General features: G+C 32.5%; 1 protein-coding gene across 4 annotated transcripts in view; it reads right to left on the bottom strand.

Annotated features, from left to right (window-relative positions):
* LOC145255539 (membralin-like) overlaps positions 1–24892 on the bottom strand; it is a 134079-nt gene that overhangs the window by 44826 nt on the left and 64361 nt on the right. For 3 of the 4 annotated variants that reach the window (XM_080113998.1, XM_080114002.1, XM_080114006.1), the window contains exon 3: positions 11067–11550. In XM_080113998.1, coding sequence (XP_079970124.1) covers positions 11067–11550 — 484 coding nt within the window. Of the gene's footprint in view, positions 1–11066; positions 11551–17926; positions 18012–24892 lie in introns of those variants that run through there. The other variant, XM_080114012.1, reaches the window with a different exon arrangement.

A 24892-nucleotide genomic window follows, 5' to 3' on the forward strand; every position in this document is an offset into this window, starting at 1 on the left:
AAATAGTGCAGATCAATAAGTGCACTAGCACCAAATAACATTTCACTGCGTTTCGATCTACGATATTACATGAGGTACGTACACGCTAGCAGCTTTTTGTTTATCGCCACAAGTGTTAATTTTTTTACTTTCACCAATTTTCTTTTAAAAAAAGAATTAGAAACTCTTCAAACATTGGGCGAGGCACTTAAATCATTAAAATAAATAAATAAATAAATAAATAACGGTAACATAAGTGCATAAGAACCAAATTCTTGTTTTGCTTTCATTTTGTTTTTGTTAAATCCGGCAAAAAATAAATAAAAATAACAAAAGAATACAAAAACAATAAGAAAAGGGCATTGTAAAACTTTAATTAAACTTGAAAATAATATTTAAAAATAGCGCAGATTCCATTTTGACTTTCACCAATTTTCCTGTTAATAATTCCATAATTCCAACAAAAAAAAAAAAAAAAAAAAAAAAAAATCATAACAAAAATCGTTGAAGCTTAGATAAGTGGGTCCGGCAGACGAGCCTCGTTCTGACATTCAGAAAATTAAGGTTAACAACCGGTGAAGCTACCGAAAAGTAACCCTTTTGAATGAAGATGGATATAAACAATATTTTTTAAATTAATTTCTTAATTTTACTTAAAAACAAAATATTTTAGAAAATAATTTAATTTTAAATAAAAATTGATTAAGATTTTTTTTAAAGTAATTATTGAAAAATATTGTAAAGTGTTTATATAACTGGTTCTTTGGGATAATAGGGGCGCCTGAAACCCCTCTTCCAAAACGAAAAAGCTTTAGTGTTTTTACTATTTTAAAGCACTTTTTTCTTTTTAAGTTTGAAACACAAGTAGTGTCTAGTTAACTTAGAACAACAAGTGTGCATGGCGGAAATTCTTCAGGGTTTAATTGTATTGTAATGCTTTTATGGTGGCCGAAAAACGTTATTCAGATGCCATATTACTTCCTATTTACTTGCCTCCTCACGAAGGCAGAGTTAGACACAAGATCGGTTTTTAATGTAGAGAAGCATTTATTACTAAGAAACGAAATGGTGAAATATAAAAGCAAGTTAAGCTAAAAGTAAAAAAAATTCTTTTTTTTTTTTTACTTCAAAGAATTAAAAGAAAAAGATCGAAAGAAATTTCGAAACTCATTAAGTTAAATAAAGATTACCTTTATAGTTAATAAAATTCTTGTACATCATTAAATATGTTATGAAAAGTTCTGACGTTTTTATAAATTTTTGAGCGCATTAATATCACTTCAAACAAACAGTTCAACTTGAAAATATAAGAGAATCGTAATGAAAGAATCTTAAATATAAGGTATTTTTTAACGATGCGATTTCGATTCCCCCAAAATACACGATTCTTACGACTAACAAATCCGATTAATCGTCCTACCACTAATTAATTAGTGAATTTGCATAGCTTATTCCGTTATATATTCACTTCTGCTTGTTAATCCATTACACCTCTGCATTGTATTGCTTTCTATAAGTTTCCTTTATATACACACTAAACAATGCTTCAAGCAAACTACATTAGTCTCTTAAATACTCGTTTTCTTCAAAATTCGAAAGTTTTTACATAAATCTAAAGAAAAAACGTTTTCCTAACATAAAATTCTATTTTTTTAAATTTTATTTTGAACCTATATAAAATATAACTTTTACACCTACCCATCGACACCTGTTCTGAGATTACACTTCATCTTTTCAGTCCTATCATTAAAGAAATTCCTCTAGACAAAAGTTTTATATTAATCCAGTGTACTCCTTTTTGACAAGATAGATTTTTTTGTGTCTAACCCTGCCCTTGTAGGGAGGTAAGTTAATAGGGACTAAAATTTCCATTGAATATACTTTTTCTGTGTCTGTGTGGCAAAAAGTTGGGGGGGGGGTTATAATAAGAGTTCAAATGTGTTTGATATCTTTTGAACTTCCTTTTTCCAACCAGTTCACACACATGAAGACTCAAAATCAAAGAACAACTGTTGCCAGAGAGTAGACTTCTCACGGATAGATGTGAAAATTCTGTAGTTTACTAATTCATTTATACTACGAACTAACAAATTAGATGGGAGGTGATGGAAGTCAAATGGTTAATGATACTAACTGACAACCTATAGGTGTTCGATGTTAGAATCGAATTTATTCTACAAAAATCATTTTATGATTGCAACCTTTTTGTAGTCCCTATAGGTATCCGATATCATTCTAGAAAGAATTCAAACTAGAAAAATATCAAGGAAACCAATGCCAACAATAGAATCTAAATTCATATACTACGATGATGACCAAATTAAACATTACCCAAACCTTTCAAAATATTCAAAGCTCACTATATAAAAATAAAAAAACAACGCCCTACAGTATTTTTTTTTTTTTTTTTTAAGTTAAACATTTATTTCAAAGTTACTTTTATAGCAGTTCAGCCCAGCTTTGCTCGGGCCCTATATACTGTTCATAACTTTATGAACATATATATATTTTTTAAAAAGTTGGACTCGTGTCCAGGTAACTTACTTGTAAAATTTCAAGTGTTTAGACCCAAAATTGGTGGAGGAGTTTCGTAGAATCTGCAAAGGTCAACTCTTTCAACTTCAACCTCTTGGCAGCAAAATTTTAGCCCAAAACTGATTAAAAAGCTTGCTGCACGTCTGAATACCCTTTATGTAAAATTTAAAATGTTTAGACCAAAAAAAAAAAAAACAAATTGCTGAGTAATTTGGTAGAGATTGCAAAGGTCAAACTTTTTAAAATTTTGACCCCTTTAACATTTGTTTTGAGCTTAAATCAAAAAGTTTGATCCATGTCGATATGACCTACATCTAAAATTTCAAGTGTTTCTACTCAAAATTAATGGAGGATTTTGGTAGATTTTTCAAAGGTCAAATTGTTGAACTTGACTCCTTGACAGCCAAATTTCTAGCCGAAAACTGATTTAAAAATTTTTCCCAAATCTCAATACCCCTTATGTCAAATCTAGAGTCTGAACTGAAAATTGACAGTAGTTTGATAGGGAAATGTACACATAATTTCACTTTTATAGATAAATAGATTGTTTGGTACTTATCCAGTTACAATCCAATCACTGGCAAGTATCTTCCAGCAGGTTATGTAAAGCAGCCAGAAGATGCCAAAGTGATTATCTAATCAGCTGTCAGAAAACCAGTTTCAATGAAAGTACAAAATTCATTAAACCAAGAAAATTGTTGTTTTTTTTTAACTGCAACTGATTTTTAACATGCCATGTCAACATGAACCTCTCTTTTCCCCTCATGTTATAGATAACTTTTTGAACAGAATGCTATTCATAACATGGGGAAGAGGGGAATGCTGCATTTTGAATTAATCGCCTGGTAGGGTTTGCTTGCTGACACAAAGTTGCTAGAAATTGGGTCATAAAATGGACAAGTACCAACTGTTTTATAATTCAATTATCAATGTTGTTTGCCAAGAAAGATGTTTTAATTTTATTTAATTTTCAAACTTTTTTTAACCTTATAAATGCAATTGCATTTTTTTTACAGGTTACCTAGCGAATTCTGACAAAGAATAATTTTTTTTTAACAATGTATATTTATTTTACTCTTGTATTTTGATATAAAAACAGTGCACAGTAAAGTTTTTATCTCCATATATAATAAAATGACTGCAGAAATTCCCATCTGGATAAAAGTATCATATGTTTGAAACAACAGATGCCACATACAAATTTCAATACATCTAAGCTAATAGCCACTACCTTATGTAGCTTGCAAACACCATTTTTGACACATTCAGTCACGATAATAAAATGCTACAGTGCATCCTACGAGCAACACCATCACAATAACAACTTATTTAGAGAAAGGAGTCTATTTTTCTCTAAATATTTAGTCCTACCATTGCTACCAATAGTCACCAGGACAAATTCTATACGTTCCATAGATTCTGATTACACTGACCATAACTGGCTAATACATAAATCAACCTAACAATCTTTCTATTTTCAGATTCATAAATATTAAAGGCTCCCTCACCAATGTCCATCCATTCTGATTGGACGAGCTCTGAAAATTCTCTTATTCTGGAATATTAATATATGGCATCACTAAGAGACATTACATCTTCACCAAAACAAAAAAATTAAACAGCTTTTACTATCGAGTCTTTACCATTAAACAGACTACATATTGTTTGGTGAGGTTTCAAACAGATGCATTTCATATATATTTTTATATTGAAAACTTTAGCTCCCAAATATTTGCATCTTTTATAAAGAAAATGACCCACTATATTATTTAAAAAGTATGGTTCCCTCAAAAACTGCATATCACGTCTTGGAAACTAGGCATAAAATTCTGGGACACTGAAATACAGCCGATATTAAAAAGTTACCAAATGTAGTCGAAGGCATGAAAATAATACCTTCAGATGATTTCCCAAATTGTGATGTCTGTGCACAGGGAAAAATGGCAAAATATATAAGCCAAACAAAATGGCTACGAAAATTCTCACTTGTGCACTGTGACTTGCAGGCCTGATAAGTCCGATGGAAAGAGATAACTTCGAGTATGCAGTAAATTTTTTGGACGATTATTCAGGTTTAATTATGGTTCATTTCTTAAAAATAAATCCGACACTATCCTCGTTAAGAAATATTTAGCTTACATTGCTCCGTACAGCTCGGTAAAATGTATTCGCTCAGACAATGGGACTGAATTTACTAGTAACGATTTTGAACTTCTATTAATTAACCATCGTATCAAACAGGAGAAATCAGCGCCGTATTCCTCATTTCAAAATGGCACCGCTGAAAGAGCATGGCGGCCCCTTTTTGAGATTACAAGATGTCTACTTATCACGTCGAAATTAGACCATAGTTTAATGGCGGTAGTATATATCAGAAATGGATCTTTCAATAAAAGTGTTGCAGTGTAAAACCCAAATTGAACCGAATGCATATATTTGGTTCAAATTGCTTTGCATTCATAGAAAATACCGAAAAACTAAATATTGAAAGCGAAAAAGGTATTTTCATTAGGTTACAATAAAAGCAGTCCAGCATATTTAATCTACTTTCTAGGTCAAAAATGCTATAAAAAAAAAAAAAGTTAGATGTGTAAAATTCAATGATCCATTGAATTTTAAAAAATGACGAACCAATGGACAAAAAACGTGAAGAAATATTACCTAGTATTTTCATCGATCACAAAGAAAATATTAATACTGATGACAATTGCAATAAAACTACCGACATAAATATTAACCAGACATGTCAATACCTGATAAGGGAGCAAAAAAGGCCAGACTTTTTAAAAATTGAAAAGATACAAGACTACGCAATGGATTACTTACTCGTTAAAAAGCGCACTAGAAAGTTATGAGGTGATTAATTCAGAAAATCATCAAGAATGGAAAAAAAAAAACCAAAAAAAACAGCTATGAAATCCGAATTGAAAGCTTTATCTAAAAATAATACATGAAATGGCGGCAAAACAAAAGAATAATATAATTTTTTCTCACAGAGTTTTCTTAAAAATACAGATTCTAGCAGTGGAACTTTTAAAGCAAGATTTGTTGAAAAAGGTTTTTCACAAATTTCTGGAGTCAAAGATTTTGCCACATTCTCACCAACAACAAATTTAATGATAATTAGAATTTTATTGCAACTTGCCACTCGATACAATTTAAAAATACGTCAAATGGATCTAAAAAAAAAAATAAAAATAAAATAAAAATAAAAAATAGAAAAAAAAAAATGGTCGCTATTTTACTGTGCCAGCAGTGGCTCCCACTAACAACCGGTTATTTTTTTTTTTTTTTTTTTTTTTTTTTTTTTTTTTACACAAGTGGGGTGGGGGTCGGCATATTTCCACCGGGCAACATCAGTACATAGGTCCTGCTAGTTATCTACATATTTTAGTTTTACTGGTCGTTTAAAATAGATAAATATTTATTATTATTAATAATGGAACATTAAGTTTTAAGCATTTAAAAAAAATGGGGGCGGGGGATAGTTTTTAGAATCAAATTCGGCTCTAATTTTTCTGGTTCCTTGAAACATTTGGATTCCTGATTTTGATAAATCATCCCAACAATAGCTAGAATTAACAGCATATATAGCAACAGTTTTTAATGCCAACGTAGGAGTTAAAGATTTATCAGAATGATATGGAAAGTAAATGTCTGAAAGTCAATGTTACCAAGTTCCATTGCTTATTTTATAGAAAGGGAGTTGGGTGCAATCCAATTTTTTGTGGTACCCGTAAGCATTGGGTACACAAAAAAGTGCAGTGGAATTACTGGAAGGTTAAGAGAGGATAAATTTGTATGCAAGAAGTGTAAGACAATCAAGAGGGATGAGAACTCAGATGTGGAAAAAGTATATTTAAATGATGAAGCTATTGAGGTTGTCAAGACATTTTGTTACCTTGGAGCAGAGGGTGGAATAAGAATTAGGAATGGATGGAGTAAGTTCAGGGAATTTCTGTCATCACTAATCAGCAGAACAAGGGAAGAGTCTATCAGGCATATGATGACATTACTGCCAAACAGCCATATCCAAATTAACACAAGAAATGTCATTCAGATATTAATCAAATTAAATTTCAACATGTTTTAGCTAAGGATATTTAAAAATAAAAGATACAAACAAATACAGACAGAAAATTACATTTTAGGAAATGTATTTAATTCAATTCTATAAAATAATATTGCACATTTGTCTACCTAAAATGAACACGTGTATATAAAGAAAACTAAAAAAAACAAACTGATAACACAAAGTCAGGTATCAGGTTGATCTTATATTGTAAATATTGTAAAAGCTCCTCCTTCCCCCATGTCCAAATAATAGAAAATTAATCTATTAAAAAAATAAAGAGGAGAAAATAAATAGTTGCCAGGTTTGTATTAAAGTCAAATGTTACAAGAATTTAAAAATTATTTGAAATACAAACAAGCAGTTCATGCAATCATGAAATATTAATCCTTACATGATAGGTGACAAAACTTAATTCCAAAAATGAAGATATTTAAAATGTTAATATACGAAAACAAAAAGTATAGAGAGCATTTATTCTACAAGTCAGAACAAGCAGTCTTGCAAATGTCATAATTGACAGGCTTTTTTAATTTTACAAATATTTTTTTGTTCAGCTGATAGTTCAGTGCAAAAAAGAAAAAGAAAAAATCGTGTATCTCTTTTTAGTCTTATTATCAGGATAATAATTTGTTTTATTAAATTTTAGAATTATGCTACAATCCTCTTACATAAAACTAGCAAGGAGACCTGACATTGAGACCTGGGATTGAATGAGGATCAAATTTTCCACTCTCCCATACTTTTGTCATCGAAATCAGAGAAATCACCCCCCCCCCCTTTTGGCTTGTATATCCCTGTCAAGGGAGATATCAACACCCTACATTTAAAAAAAATAAAAAATAAAAAAAAAATAAAGGGGGGGGGGGTAAATAATTTTTAGAATCAAATTCGGCTTTAATTTTTCTGGTTCCTTGAAACGTTTGAATTCCTGATTTTAATAAATTATCCCAACAATAGTTAGAATACAGCACCTGCTATTCCCAAATGGTCACCCATCTGGTACTAATTGGGCTCACTGTTGCTTAACTTTAGTGATCTAAAGTGAACTGGTGTGTCAACATGATTATGCCGTATATAGCCTGAAGTGGAACCAGATTGATGGCTTTCCGGATGAATTTGCTTCATTACTCCAAATAATGAATATACTGAAACATGATACCCATAAGTGTAGGTTTGTCTATTTTAAGAACTGGGTTATTAGGTATTTTTAGTAATTGAAAATGTATACTTTTGTCATTCTTTGAAAATTTTCTCATTAGAAGACTGCTTATTTTATTGAGATCAAGTTGAAATTTTATTCTGTGTTTATATATTTAAATTATTAAATGTTAAAATGTTAACAACAAATAAAGAAATCAAAATAAATAAACAAAAAATCTGTTTCAGTGTTGATATTTATAACAATATTATTAATTGTAATGTTAAAGTGATTGTAAGAATATTGCCTTGTGGAACTGTTCATTTTCCTTTGGATCCGATAGATCTGGATCAGAATCTATACATTTAATAATGTTGGTTAGTTTTTGCCCTTTTTATAAAAGTTCCTTACATCAAACAGCTTAATGCCTTGTCTGGAGCAATTTCCATAAAAAAAAAAAAGTATGGATTTCATTGTGAAATATTTTTCCTTTTTCATGTCTTCTATTAGAGTTGGCAACTTCAACATTTTCACCCTAAGTTTTATTTTTTTATTTTATTATTTATCTATTTATTTATTTATTTATTTATTTATTTTTTTTAACTTTCTCACGATGCCATATCTCTACATTGCATTGTTGATCTTTTTAAAGTTTAAGAAAACCTGTCAATACATTTTCAGATAAATGCTTTATTAATTCAGAGGACGATAGATATTTGCTGACATTGACTTGAATATGACTATGTTGTAGTTTGTAGGCAGGTAGCCCTGTGGAAACATGTTCCACAGGTTTTAGTTTAACTATGTTGTATATTGTAATCCAAGCTTGAACTATGGGTTTGGCATGTCGGTGCTGGAGTTCTGTCTCTGACATTGCATCAGTTTCACAAATACTCTTTAGAAACGTATGAATTTATGTCCTCTATCTAGATAGAGTAGACTAGTCTCCCAAGACTTGGTAGAGCAACTAATCTAGAAAAAGGAAAACTGATATAACATCTGTAATTAAGTACGTCTCTCCTGCAACACAGATTTTTGCTCCTGAACTGCCATCACCGAGAGGAAGTCATGATTTCCACAACTTCAAAATTCATGTGGAATGTCGTCTGATAATTTAGGACTGCTATCCTTTATTTGTACTTGAAACAGCATTCACCCAGAGAGGATTGAGCCAGCTTCATCCATCCTTGAGGATTCAAAATCAACCATTGGGTGATTTCTAGTTACTCGTTGTTCCACTCTGTAGATCCACGGGTTCAAGTTTGGTTCCAGTTCAGTTTTAACTGTCATCCACCAGATTTTTACTTTGTCCACTACATCAGTTTATCGAACCCTGTATAGGAGCTGAGGTAAGTACTTTGAAGATATAACTTCTTTGACAGAAAAGAGCATGACCCAATCAGCACAGATAGTTATAGTCAGCTAATGTATTTCCTAACTTTAGCCATGGCTGCTACCAGAAGTAGTGACAAAGCAAATCAGTTCCTTCACTTTTATTGGTCTTCAATATTTCTATTCTGAAGAAATTTATTGAAATAGAATATATGAAAAGGACATTATTGAAAAATATACAATAAAAATTAAAATTATGCAGATCAAAACGAGTCTTCATTGACAATTTTAATAAAATAAAAAAAATAAGACTATTTTATTTGAAATTTTTTAAGAAATATTTTTATGAAATTATAAAATGTTTTTAAATTATAAAAAGAAAATGCTTGAAATCAAAATAATTTCAAAGATCATAAAAAGTGTATCAAATACATAATATTCCCAAAATAGTTTAATATTTTTAAAAGGGGTTCTCAATAATTCTTAAAAGAAATAAACTAATTTCAATATTTCTTAATTAAAATAAGACTGAAAAACTTTCAAATGATCATTAATTAAACAAGCCATGTGTGTGTGGTCCCCCTCCGATCCTCCATGCGAGATGACGCCATAAAAATTAGCGAAGAAATGATGAATGCGAGAAGTGTGAAGGGCCAACATTGCCTTCACATTTTTGCCAAGTTTCAGAAAAATCTAATGGATGGGACAAAAGTTTTGGGATAAAAAGTGTCATTTTTTTGTAATTTTGGGACATTTGTGACCTCCTTGGAGTTCCTGGGAATGCCAAATCCCTGTGAAAATGGACAAACGGTGCAGTTTCACACCTTAATACATGTATTTTTGAATTCAGCACCATGGAAAACTACTATATAGACATACATAAAGTTTTTGAGTAATATGAAAAAAGAGCTCCAAAAAGGCAGGGTTTTTTTAGCCCTAAAAGTCCCAGAGGGATGCAAACCAGAATTTTGCCAGGGTCACCCATACTGAATTTATATTAAGAACAATGCGCTCCACATTTTGGCCAAGTTTAAAAAAAAAATCTAATGGATGGATCAAAAGTTATGGGGCAAAAAACATGTCATTTTTGACCACTTTGGGGCATTTTTGACCCCTTTTGAGCCCCTGAGGACTCAACGGGAATTTTCGTAAAAAAAAAATTTTTTTTACTGTGCATATCTATTTAATGAAATACAATTTGTGGCAAAATTTCAGGAAAAAAACTAATGGATGATTATCTGGCAATCGTCCGGAATAACGGACGCCACAGAAAACATAAGTCCCTCTCCAATAAATTGGGGGGACCAATAAAAATGATCAGAAAAATGTAAATAGTATATACACAGGAGAGATATGGGCTCAAGAGGGTTAAAAAAAAAAAAAAAAAAAAAAAAAAAACCCTGATTTGTCTTGTCATCGCTGCTGGTAGCAGCCATGCTGGAAGTAAGGAAATATGTTAGTTAACATAATCTAGTTATAGTCAGTTATCTTGGCAAAGGTTACATTAAGAATAAGTTGGTGCAAAAATAATGTCTTTATATATAAAGTTGAAAGTCAAAAAACAACATTTTTGTACCAACTTAATACATGTCAAAATAAATTGGCAGCAAATGGAAAGAGACCCAGCTGCAACTGGCCTGATTAAATGAACCTAAACACAAATTCCATCAATAAAGCTTCTTTCCTAGAACTACCTGCTAGCCTGCTTTCCAGCTGACTACAACATAGTCGTCTTCAAGTCCAAAGTAAACAAGTTCTTGTTGAGCTGTCCCCTTTAATGTTACAAATTCTACTCAATTTCCAGCACTAACAATTACTACACTGTTGCCTCAGTGACCACCATACACTAATTAACCCATATCCTCGAGTAGCCTTTGGACCTTGATAAGTGGCAACATCCTTATAACAAAACATTCCATTTAATTGTAGGCACATGTTGGAAGAATAAAACCGGTGGAGATGCTTTAACAAATGGTAACGGATTTAATAGTAATAAAGATGACTTACCTGCACGAGCCAACATCTCCAGCTCAGATACAGATGACACAGAGATTTTATCATATTGGTAATCCAAAACATTATTGCCAGTGTATTGCAATGGTAATGACGTTGTTGAAGTGTTATTGCCCCCCAAATTTTCTACTGGGTCAGAAACTAAAAGAGAAGGCGATTCTTCCTCGGATCCTCTATGCTCTTCATCCTCTTCTGGATCAGCATTTTCTTGGTTACCCTCAGTGGGTTGCGTATCATTAGACTTTGCAGCCTGGGAATTTTTGTCTTCTTCAGATTGTAAGTTAACAATAAAACTAGGGTCCGAATACTCTTTACGGTATGAATGCAAAATGGTGTAATTCTCTGATGCATTGCGCACAATTTCTACACGTAAGATGCCTTGGCGCGGCCAAGTTTTCTGCACACTTTGCAAACAGTTTATGGGTGAACGCGTGAACACAATGTGGATGTAGCTAAACACCATGAGAAATACCAAAGCCTGCAAAGAAAACAAAAAAAATGGTTTTGATAAACGAAAGAAATATTTATTCAATAAATACATCATTCAACTTTTGACAGAATACGAATATTAGATTTAAATTGAAAAGTTCAATTTTATACAGGTCATAAAATAGTTTGTATTTCTGAATTTTTGAGATGAGGATTCATTATTTATATTTCGATTCTTTGGACTACTGTTCTCATCTTAAGTGTCATTTTCATGTTTTGGTAGATTTAATCTCTAACTTTCAGGTGTATCTTGTCAAACTCTGGAATGTTTCTTTCAAGCTGTAAAATTTGGACGGGATTTTGAACGGAACCCCTTTATTAACTTCATGGGGTAGCATGCTCTCGTTCCGTCAACCATGACAAGGTAGAGGTCCCAATTGAATTTTTTGGTTACACACACTGAACCTCCAACCTTCAGGAGAAGGTCACTTTTTACAATTGATTTTTTTCAAGTACTGTGTCACAGGTCCTTGCACAATCAGTTGGTGTTGCAGGTTGTATGTTTGGCATCTTTCTCTACTACACTCCTCATATAATAGTCCATAGGGTTGCAATCAGGAGAATTGGGAGATAGAAAGGGAGAAGATGTTAGGACTGATGAAATCGTGGAAGTTCTGTCACTTCTGTATTTTCCCCTATAATGTGACATGAAGCAGTCCTGTCATATATATGGTCTTCTCGAACAACCCTCTCCATCTAGTATTGGACAACAGCGGAAAGCATCAACATAGCCATCTGAATGCAGTTTGAGTCACTTTTTTGTGTAGCAGCATGACATGGCCTCCAATGAAGTAACCCAAAGACCATCTCAATTTAAAGGAACTTGGTCTCAATAACGCATAGGATTTAATCCATCGTTTTGCACATTATGCAACTGTTCTTCAGAACCATAGCATCCCTGGCAGAACTGCATGTTAGAACTTGTAAAAGTTTTTTGGTTTCATAAAGTAGTTCTATTGGGCCTTGATAGTGAATAATTGGCTGTTACAACTCTTCTATAAGAAATAGTAGAGATCCTTGTTCATCACTTTCTTCAGTCACCATTCCAACATCCATCTGTGTCTTACCTGGATCTTGCCACAGTTATTTCTCAGCATCTCAATGAATTTTGCTATGATCCTTTCTGTTAACTACTGCTTCCACATTTACATTACAATTTTCCAGCTCACACTCTCCAGGGAGCACAAAGTTTCAGCTAAGAGTTTTTGATTTTTTTTACTCTGGTACTAATCATCATAATGCCAGTTACTCTTCCAATATTCCAGCGCTTTCCAGTTCTCCATGGTCTTCAGTGCTCAAAGTTATAAACAGTACATAGAAACAACTATCGGTTGCACTTTATCGCTATTAAATACTTCAAATGGTCCAGCAATGAAAAAATATCAGAAGTTGTCAAATATATTTCAAATACAAAATATTTTAATAAAATCAAATGAAGCAAACATTAGCAAAAATTCAAAAATCAATTTTTATTCATAGATGTTTTGTCCTTCCACCAAAACATATAGAAAGTTTGAAATGTATAAGTAGGTATAAACTAGTTTGTTTATGCTGTGAAAATCAGTTAAATAAATTTAACAATATCTCAGCTATTTTTCAAGTTATAGCTATAAAATTAATCTCTAAATAAAAGTTCATCTTTCCTCTTAGTAATGAGGTTTTTCTTGTATGATTATTTTCTTTGCAGGTGGATTTGAATAATGTATTTTAATGACAAATGGATTTAGTTTCAAATTTTTTTCAACAAATTCTTAGTTTTATTTCTTAACGTCTATGTCATTCATACTGTTAATCCACTTTGAAAGATCATTCCAGCTTATAACAGAAAGGTTAATCTTCAATTTGGTAGGCGAGTATAAAATTTTAAGTTAATTTTCATAAAAACTTTCAAAGTTAAAAACTTCAATAAATAAAATTTTACAGAAATTTAAATTTTACAAAGTATGCTTTTCATATGATTATATAAAGCAGGGTTTCACCAATAATAATCAATAGGACTCGTATTGATTAAATTTAATATCACAAACAGCTTGACAATAAAAGAGATGAAGGTATAAATGTTTTGTTTTTCTTTTCATTTGTGCTAGTTAACATTTTTGCTGACTTAAAAAAAAAAAAAAATGACATGTGTAACCATGCCTTTCCTCTTCCTCGACAACACACACGGGGGGGGGGGGGGGGGGGAGGGGGGGAGCCTCCTCCTTCGGTAATCGTCATTAATAGTAGCAAAAGCAAGGTGTTCAGTCTCACCCCCCCAACTTTTATTCCTTTTCTCTCTTTCTGCTTTCTATCTTTCTGTACTCTTTTTCTCTCTCTCTCTCCTTCATAATAATCTTGTGTGCAAGTGCAGGTTTTAGGGTAATAACCAGAATGTTCAATTACTTGTACAAGAGCATGCAATATATAATTTCAACTGATTGCATACATTAGTTTGATCTTCCATCAATACCTTCGATTTTACAAAAATGCTGGAAATTCGGCCTACCAAATGTAATTATCCGTGTGGCACAAATGATAAAGAGCCTATTTGGGGGAGCTCCATATCCCCCACCCCCACCCGCCCATTTGTGTCAGACTTTCATTGCATTCAAATGTAGACAAGTATATTTTAACATATGCTATTAAAACATGGCAGAGACAGCAATCTATCTCGATTCAAATTAACAAATTGAATATAAAATCACGTGCCTAAATTTAATGCTGAAAGGGCGAAGGCAATGAGCTCATTGAACTTCTTACCCAAGATGTTACACTGAAAATACTGCTAGTGACTATTTGTTTCTATCTCTTGCTTGTTAGTACACCTGCATGTCTATTTCTCCCTTTTTTTCACTATTTCCATCTCGTTTGAGGAGTGAAGTGTAATTCAGTTGGTATTTGACCGCGGTCGGTAACGGTTCGCAAAACATCTACTTGCAAAGAACAGGTCTCGAGTTAAAATGTTCCTTCAATTGTTTAAATAAAAAAATTTTTTTAGTCCCATCAGAAAATATCTGTCACTCATTTACTACTGCATTTAATTCTGGTACAGCAATCCTGCCATTATGATGCTGAAAACTCAAAGAGAAGACACACCAGCAGATGCAGCCGATGACATAATCCCTTTGATCTAAAGAGGATGTGCCTTTTGTTTTATTGTTCATGTTTGACATCTGGAGAGGAAAGTGTGATGCCAAGATGTAACCGTCATCCCAGAAACGTCCCCCACAACACAGACATACCAAGATACTTTCTCCAGCAAATGATTGAGTCATATCTGAATTGATTACATTCAGTCTAATACTGCATGCCAAGTTTCCATAAAAACATCAAGCTATGCACCCGGTGGAAGGATAAATTTATCTCTAAAGAAAACAACACTATAGCTTTGTTTTAAAACTTATTGAAAAAATAAAAATCTATTCAGGTAACTTGATTATGTAGTAGAGCTGACATCTATTCAGCGTCAATCACTGCCTTGATACGGGTCCGGAACTGGGAGCATGCCTTTTCCACAAGCACCAACAGGAGCTTAGTGAATACTCGGCAGATGGCGGCGATCAGGCTGGCTTTGGTGTTGTGCCAGGTCATGTTGGTGATGTTCTTAACGTATGACCAAATGAAGTAGTCCAGCAGGTTCAGGCAAGGGGAAGCGGGGAGGGAGCTAGTAAGAGAAGGGTACAAAGTCGTAATACTCCTGAAACCGAGCATGGGTCTCTTTGGACTTGTGGGCTGGCGCCAAGTCCTGCTAAGACACCCAGTGTCTGCCAGCGGCCACCTGATTGCAACAAGGGATCACCACATTCTTCAGCACATCCAAGTACATTTTGGTTTTGACTTTCAAGCCGACTTCAAAAGACATGGGTGACATGTGGCTCTCATTTGAAACCACCCCAAAGATAACCATGGCTGGAAACTTCCTTGAGTCCTTGAGCTGTGATCTCAAACACTGAACCATCTGAATTTGCATTTTGAGGGTGTTGGCAATAGTCATGTTGTCATAACTTGGATCTTATCGGTAGAGAGCAGGAATTGTACAGCGCCACTACTCCACTCTCACTTTGTCACTTTCAGAAATGTGAGAAGGCACCTATCGCTCAAGATTTGTAGTACACAACTGGCCAACTAGTAGATGTCTGCAACAAAAGAAAATCCAGTTTTCATCAAATGGAAATGGAATCCTGTCATCTTTTCTATAATACACACACACGTTTTTGCGATTTGGTCTAATTACTTTAGTTATGGAGAAATGTGCTCTAATTAGTATATACATTTTATGTGATATTTATATAGTATTTTATTTTTTGGAATCCTTTGAGATGAGGCTTCATAATTTGTGTATTGATTTTTTTTTGCAGATTATTATCTTTCACGTTTCGTCCAACTATTCCTGACCTTCAGGTGGTTAACCACAACAGGATAGAAATGCTGAGTTTTGTAACTTATCTCCAGTAATTACTGCCTTCTATAATTGTTGTCTCACCACGTTTTGGCCAACTAATCCTCTGGTTTGCTTTGGGTAGGATTGAAACCTTTAATGCTAATCTGGAACCATTGAGACTCAACGTTTATCCACTGCACCACAGGCCCCGAAACAACTATGAAGATGAGAATAACAGTTCACAAAAAAAAAAAAAAAAAAAAAATCCATACACAAATTATGTGATATTTATTTTGATAACCCCCCTTTTTTTTTCTTTTTTTACACACCAAAAAAATTGATAAAAATTTGTTTTTCATTATTCTAAGCTTAGGACAGTTATGAGTCGAAAAGTGACTAATATTCAAACCCTTTTACAGCACAAAGAGTAAACATTTAAGCTGCTTAACTTCAGATAAAGCAAAGTCAGCAAGGGCAATTTCAAAATGACAATCACTTTCACAATATTTTATTTAATTTCAGCAAGATTGGGTCATATTTCATTTGCCCTATTTTAAGAATGCATACTAAACACCTAAACATTAGTCTTAGTTGTAAGAAACAAACAAATGTTATCAGTCAGGCTAAAAATAATTAGTTAATAGTGACTCAAAAATATACCCTACGAAGTTAATCTTGTCCGTGTGCTTGTATCTCCAGCTAAAATTTAAATACACAAACTCTTATAAAGTTGGTACTTTTTTTTTTTATTGGCGTAACCCCAGAAAAATGTACAAAACTTTAAAAGATTCATTCTTTGGATCTCTAGTGGCCATTTATATCATTAAATGTTATCAAGAATTAAACATGACTTTTTAATGTGTTTCAGCCGGGGAAATCAGCATTTTTGTTCGTATCATGTCTTATTTTTTTATGCTTCCAGTAGCTTTACAAGAACAAAGGCATTTGCTACTAACAATCAGTAACATTATGGGTGTTCAAAATGTTTACTTTTTATTTTTCAGGCTGGCAACCCTAATTTGAAATTAATTGAATCAACATTGACAATAAGCATGTGTGGAAACATTTATGTTTGCTTTTCAGAATTCATGTTCAGCTGAGTAATTTCTTATATTTCAAGTGGTTTTGGAAACATATTTCCATCTAAAAAGTTTTTGACTCATGCAGCACTAATATAAATGCAACATCCACCATACTTAGCAGATTTCAATCCCAAATTAAAAATCTTAAGTGTGAAATACTTAAGGCAACAAAGAATGTGTGTGTGTGTATATATATATATATATATATATATATATATATATATGAAATGAGGGTTTCACACAATATAAAAATAAGGAGTTCCAGAAGTACTCAACTAATTATATTATTGTCTTTTGGAGCATGTCCCCTTTTAACCAGTGTTACAAAATCGGGTTTCTTACAATACCTGTTCCCAAAATCCCACTTTTTACCATCTCTTATTTAAAAAGAGCTCATTGCATAAAATATTTACATTTTTTAATAATTTCTTTTAATGGAAATAGCTCCAGACAAGGCATAAAGCTACTTGATAGGAGGAATAAAAGAAAAGATCATTAATGCAAAAAATAAATAAATAATAATTTGGTTAATAATAATACTCCGAATTTCATTGCCAAGATCTCCTTTTTCTGTGCAATCTATTCTTCATAGCAATCAATCACCCAACCTTTAATTACATTGTGTTAGCTTACATTCTTGGGAGGGTAGCATCACATACAATCAAATATGTGGCCTATAAATACAGATAAAATATTTCAAACACGTTTTCACTGAAGTTAGTCATATACCATTTACTAAAATGTGACAGACTAACCGATTGAAATTTGTTAATTCAGCGAATCATATCAAATTTTTTAAGAGAAAAAATATATTGACACTTCAATGCTGCAAATATTTAGCCCTATTTATACACAAGCGGAGAACTTAATTTCCTTTTACGTTACAACAAAAATACATTTAATAAAGAGTTAAGATTTTATACTTCACAAGCCAGTAGCCGAACAGGATATGACTTCCTTTAAGTAAAGGTTCCTGGTATATACTATTTCCTGCTTCCCAGCACTAACGATTTGAAGATTTAAAATTTGTTTACTGCATTCATTTAGGATGGGCATGTAAAATTACAAAGAATAGCTGGAAGTATTTTGATTGGCTGTTAAGACCACAAAGAAACTGATACCTTATTTGTGGTATCAAGTTATTAAAAACAATTTCAGATAAGTCATAACAAGAAAAAAAAAAGACCTTTTAAAGTACGTCTTCCTTATGGTATTCTAAACCAAGAACAAAACAGAAAATTGGAAAACGTCATTCATGAAGGTAGTCCAAAAGGCAGTTGATGGTTGCTGCGTTTTATAATATGTCAACATTTGTTCGAGCTCTATTTACTTGCCTCCCCACAACAGCATAATTACACACAAGATTGATTTTTTTAATGTAAGGAAAATCCATCTCCCCAAAAAGATGGACTGAATTAAGAAAAGATCCCCTTTTCCACAGCAGAACAGATAATACACCAAGATCCCAACACAAAGGCCGAGAGTATAGCAAAACTACATACATGTTTTGTATACAAATGGTTTCTAGAGTAACTTGTTTTATAAAGAAGTTGCCTGTAAACAATAGATTTATATTATTTGAATTCTTTAGACTAATGTTCTCATCTTGAGTTATTTTCATGTTTCAATTGATATAACCACAGTGGATAGACTACATGGTAAAATTGAGCTGTAAAGTTATACTCTTCTGAAGATTGAAGTCCAATCCTCAGTGTGAGCAAAACTCAAAAAATACAACTGAATTACTTAGAACTTCTATCCAGTCATGCCCCTGTGGATTAAATAAAAGGTTTTGTTTGAGATCCTGTGCAGATTCCAGAGTTCGACAAGATATACCTGAAGAAGGTTTGTGGTTACATCGCCTGAAACATTGCAAGAATAACACTCAAGATGAGAACAATAATCCAAAGAATCCAACTATAAATAATCGGTTCTCATCTAATAAAATTCCGAACCAATCGATTTATTTCTCATAACAGGTACTATGATTGGATCAGAACGAACCTGGTAGTAAATGAAACAGAGTTGATGACTCCATACTCTCCACAAAACTCCTCAAATAGAGCTATGTTCCATAGTCCAGGGGAATATTAAAGTGCGAGTGATATGCAGAGATACCTTGAGTAATATTTTGTTCTCTTTGTTGCCATGGTATTAATAAGGATGCAAGAGATAAATGTTTTAACTGGTATTCCAAGGTACAGGTCCCTGACTTGAAAGAGGCTGTTCTATCAGCTGCTATATAATACCAGCGCTGCTGTATTGTCATTTTGTGAATGTAGTCTGGATTATACAATAGTTTCCAGTAGGACCTCAGTGTATTATTAATGGAATCTACTTTGCTTTTCCTCCCATCAATAGTTTACAAAGAATTTGTTTACTCATTTTCTGTGTTCTGCTTTCAACTCCTGACAACTTCCACAGTTTCAAATTCCATTAAAAGTATTCCCATTTTTGACTGACAATCATTTTATTTCAAAACTCTTATTCCTAAATAGATCTTAGTCTTGATAAATGGTGATCCAATATGAAAAAGAGGGGGAGGCATTGAGGAGGTATCATATATACCATAAATCATCAGGAGCGATGTTTATGACAAAGTAGGAAGAATTGCTGTTTTTTGGGCAGAATCTTATTCTATCTAACACTTATTGACTAGTTTTTGGCCTTGTAGTATTTTTTTTTATTAGCTCTTTCCATCAAGTGGCTCCATGCCGTATCTGGAGCAATTTCTATTAAAAAAATAAATATAAAAAGATAACAATCTCTTGATTTTGCTGTATTTACAATAGGTACTAAAATTTGTTCTTTACTCCAAACATTTTTCAAGGTTAATATAGTTTGCTTGAAGCATTGTTTTGTGTGTGTATAAAGGTAATTTATAGAAGGCAATCCAATTCAAGGGTTTAACAGATAGAAATAAACTGAGACATAATAATGAATTCCAATTAAATAATATACCATTCGGTACGGACCCGACTATGGAAGATCAGATAATAAAACATGAATTCATAAGACCAAACAATTCCACCGTGATCATCCTTTGGGGTCCGTGGCACAGTGGATAGAGACGTTGAATCTCTATGGTTCCAGGTGAGAATTGTCTGAAGATAGCAGTTTTAATCCTACACAAAGCCGGCCAGAGGCTTACTTGGCTAAAATGTGGTGAGACGACAACAACTACAGATGGCAGTGATTACTGAGAACGCAGTTAGGAGATTCTGAGTTCCTATCCCGTTGTGGTTACCACCTGACGAAGGCCAGAGGAATAGTTTGGCAAAACGTTGTGAAACAACAACTAAAAAAGATGAAAATAATTGTCCGCAATAAATAAAATTAATTGAAGAAATGTAAGTTTTAAAAAGTGGGGGATCACTGTGGGCTCTTTCTTTTTGGGCAGTATCTTTCCACTCTCAAAAACTCCTTTAAAATTATCACTATCACAGATTTTCGGGGGCGCTAAAAAACGAAAATAACGTTTAAAATTTCAGGAAACAAGTAGTTTCCCCAGATATGAATAAATTATAGTTTCACAAAGTGGGGGATCACTTTTCTATATCAATTTAACGTAAAATAAGCACTTATTGAATGTTTTGGCAGATGCAAATCTTTTTTATACCGACTCGTGGTGGTCATAGTATTGAAAAACATTTTTTTAAATGATTTCCTGGAGTTCTTCAAATTCTCTTTTAAACAATTTTTGTATTAAGGAAAATGATAGTATTAATAAAAATGAATAAGAAAAAGAAAATGTCAGACATTCAACTAAATTGTATTATTTGTAGTATTCTGAGACTATTGCACTTGTCTTGCATACTTATCTCACAACGATTTGGCTGATGAAACCTCCAACCTTCATCAGGAACAGATTCCTGAGTTTGACAAAATACACCTGACTAAGGTCAGAATTTACATCGCCTGAAACGTTGTGAAATAAACATGCAAGATGAGAACATTAGAGATGAGGATTGATAATTTGTATGATTCTGACTAAAGTTCCAAAAGATAACAGTCAACCCATGTGATTTTTCTCTAAATTAAATTAAAAAATATTTCTGCACTAGTAACTTTATTGTTTGTTTGTATTTAAATTATTTGTTTGATTTCAATTCCATTTTTTGTATTTTAACCTTTTTTCATTCTTAAAATTATTTATCATTTGTTTTCACTTTTAAAATTATTCATCATTTGTGTTTAATGTTCTTTTTTAATTGTTTGTTCCCTACATTCATAATTCAGTTTTATTAGTATTAGATTGTATATTGCTTTAAAATTATGTAATTTTACATAGATAATATTTATATTGAATAAAGTTCAGTTTCAGTATTAATTGAACCGTATTCCTTTTTCTTTTTAAAAATGTTTTAATGCACTTTTTCAAAAAGGCCTTCATATAGCATCAACAGTCTGACAAATCTTACCTTCATTGCCTGCAGGCATTTTTCAGTTAAGAGGCCTTCTTCCTCTCGGTGGCCTCGGTAGAACTCATTAAAATTTTTCTATCTAAAGATGTATTAGATATTACCATGATCTCAGCTTTTCTGATCATTTTTTCTTCTCAGTTGCCCTCTCATAGTTTAGAAATCATGTCTACTCCACTCATAATCGATTGCAACAACTTTAACAGAACTTGAACTCTCCATGCTCAATCTATGTCACATTATTCAAGAAATTTTAAATCTTTTGTGCTTTCAAAATAAATAAAAAAATAAAATAAAAAAAATAAAAAAATATAAATAAATAAGCTATGTGTCAAACAGAGTAGATTAAATGTTCATGTCTACAGAGAAAGTGGATAATAAAACTTGTGACTGAACTACAGACATGTTTGGCATTTATAACAATAGTAAGTAGGTACCGGCAGCCAAAATTATAAAATCGCCTATGGCTAAATTTGATTCTCTCATAAAAATACACATAAATACAAGAAAAACAAAACAAAAATCATGAAGATATCTTGTTTAGTCTTCAAGTTATGATCATTTTCATATTTGCAAACGTAGCATGAACATGTTTACATTACGACATGGAAACTTTGAAAGCAACTGACAAAAAAGTGACCGGTAAAAACGTCACAAAAGATGCTTTCATCACTCTTAGTATTAGAAGACAATAGGAAATAAAAGTATAATCATATCTAATTCAATTTTGGCCTTCATTTTTGAGATGTGAAAAGTGAACATTGCAATATTCATAATCGCAAAATCGCACTGGTGGGCACTTTTTGAAGTATCAGCAAATAAAACTGAATCAAAGAAAATCAAATATGAACATGCAATATAATTCTATGCATAGTGGTTATTATGACTATCTTTTTTTCAAACAATTCCAGCTGCAAGTTTTTTCATTATAAGTCGATAAAAATACTGATATGTTCAATTTCAATGGCGGAAATAAAGTACCGAATGTTTTAAACATATACAAACTTCAAAATCACAAAAACTATTAAAGATACAGATGTGAAATTTTGCATGCATAATCAATACATATTGTAGAATGTCATACCTAAATTTCAGCTCTGTACACCTTGTAGTTCTAAAATAAGGAACTTAAAAATCACAATAATTCACTGTTTATCATGGCAAAGTATTGTATATAAGCAAATGTATGTGTTCAACACCAATTCACAAAAGGAAGCTGCATGTTAACAATAGAGTTAACAATATACAATTGATATTTCCTTGTGATTCTGTTGAACTCTTCGCTGGGAACTGACCACATTCGTCCATTTGAGGTGGTTACCTCAAATCCCCAATCAAACACATACAGAGAAGAGATTTTCTCTACTTCTGACCGTGCCCATCTAAAGGCATTTATTTTCACCTTACACTTGTCCAGAAATTTCACTTGTCCTTCACTACTTGTGACAGAAATTACTTGACCTAAATAAAAGTCATTGTCATAATATACTGTCACAAACTGTCCTTGTTTGCTAAAGCTGTAGTTTCCAAACTCTGCCTGATCAACTAGAGCACTTTCTTCATCTGTTTTGCTTTGTGATTCTTTATCGTCGGGAAGTGTTTCATAGTCATTTATTAGGTCTGAGCCATTCAAAAATGCTTTCAAGTGGCTTGCTAGTAACTCTAAAGGTCTGTCAAGTTTTAAATGTTCAGACTTATTGCCCAGAACTATTTTCTGAAACCTAATTTCATCTTTGAGGGCCTCAAGTTTACTATTCCTGCTTCCTAGCACACGTAGCATTTGTGTGACATTCTCTTCACTGAAACAAGGCCCACCATGTGTCTTAACCCTCTCAATGATGAGATTTTTTCTTATGGCTTGCTTCCTTGCATTTTTCTCCTTGTTTTGTTTTCTCCAGTTGTTGCTTTCTCTTCTGAAGTACCACCTTCTGTAATGCCTGGTGTTTTATTCAGACTTCTTTAGATTTAGATCCACACAATCCAAGCAACTTGTTCATTTTCAGATTTACTATCAAGCCAAATTGAAGTCTTGTTTTTCTTCAGCATATTGATGGTGCTATGGTGGTGTAAAGATGCATGTCGTCTCTTGAAAATGCTAAATTCCAAATCACCAAAGCATTCTTTTATCAAATTGGTTATCTGGCTATGCTGCATTTGCTGACATTTCTTTTCATCTTTAATATCATGGTATCTTCCACCTGGCATAAACGAAGGCTGGGCTGTAAAATGGAAAATAGTTCCGGAGTTCAGGAGTTAATACCATGCAAAAGAAATCAAACAAAAAACTTTTTAGCCAATAAACACACAAAAGAATGCCCCCACCCTCTAAGGTGGCCAGAAAGTGGGTACTCATTTCAAGTTAAATTTAAATGGAAAAGTGGTCATCCACTTTTCGAAAAAGTAATTTCTTCATATCATGAAAACTATTTTTTGCGACAGAAACGGTTTTCAGATTCGTTTTTAGCACACCGAAATCTACAAAAAACATTTTGTTATATACGGACGTGAGACGGGCCTTAAAGTAAAATAATACTGCGTCTTCAACAGAAAAGTTATTTTCATTGTGCTAATTTGATTTTTCTGTCTAGAATAAAATAAATTAAAACAATGGTACTTATGAAGTGAGCTATTATTTAGGAAACATGTGAAGGGGGGGGCGTGTTTTTTTAACTAGTCTGTACTTTCACCTAACAATTTAATAAATGATACAAGAATAAAATATATTAAAACAATAGTACTATGAAACAAACTATTATTTAGAAAACCACTCTTAACTGTGTGTGTGTCGGTTTTTTTTTTTTATTATTATTTTCGGTACTTCTACACTTTATTGCTGAAATTGGAGACGCCATTTTATTTCACGCACCTGCTGTCCAAATTTAGGAGAGAACATTATATTAAACTATGACCAAAGCATGAAATAAATAACAAAAAAAATTAAACTTCCGTAAAGAACTACGAAAAAAAGTGAAAGAGAACATAAATCCGTAATTGCTTAATTGGAAATGTTTCGATTTAATTAATGAGAACGGGAAAGTTTTTCATGGAACATTTTTTTTTATTAAAAACATAAAATGAAATGACATTCATAATGGTTTAAACTGGGTGAGCGCCTTTTTTTTTTTTTTTTTTTTTTTAATTTAGTCTAGTCTGTAATTTCGGTACTTATGCACTTATTGAACTATTGAAATAACATTTAGAAAGCCATTCTTAACATAGGGAGGAGAGGGTGTTTTGTAATGCTTCTGAACTTTCAACAATTTAATATAAAAAGTTATCGCAAAACTTTAATTTAACTTGAAAATATTATTTAAAAATAGTTCAGTTTCGCTAAGTGCATAACCACCGTACTTTCATCTATGGACGACAATAGTTTTTTTACATTTATTCAAACTTTAATTTTATGCAGTCGCATGCCTTGAATTAAATATCTACCATGCACCAAATCATTTTCAAATAAATACAAAA

This window comes from Euprymna scolopes, chromosome 3, assembly GCF_053919585.1.
Source record: "Euprymna scolopes isolate OS-2025 chromosome 3, ASM5391958v1, whole genome shotgun sequence".
Lineage (NCBI taxonomy): Eukaryota > Metazoa > Mollusca > Cephalopoda > Sepiida > Sepiolidae > Euprymna > Euprymna scolopes.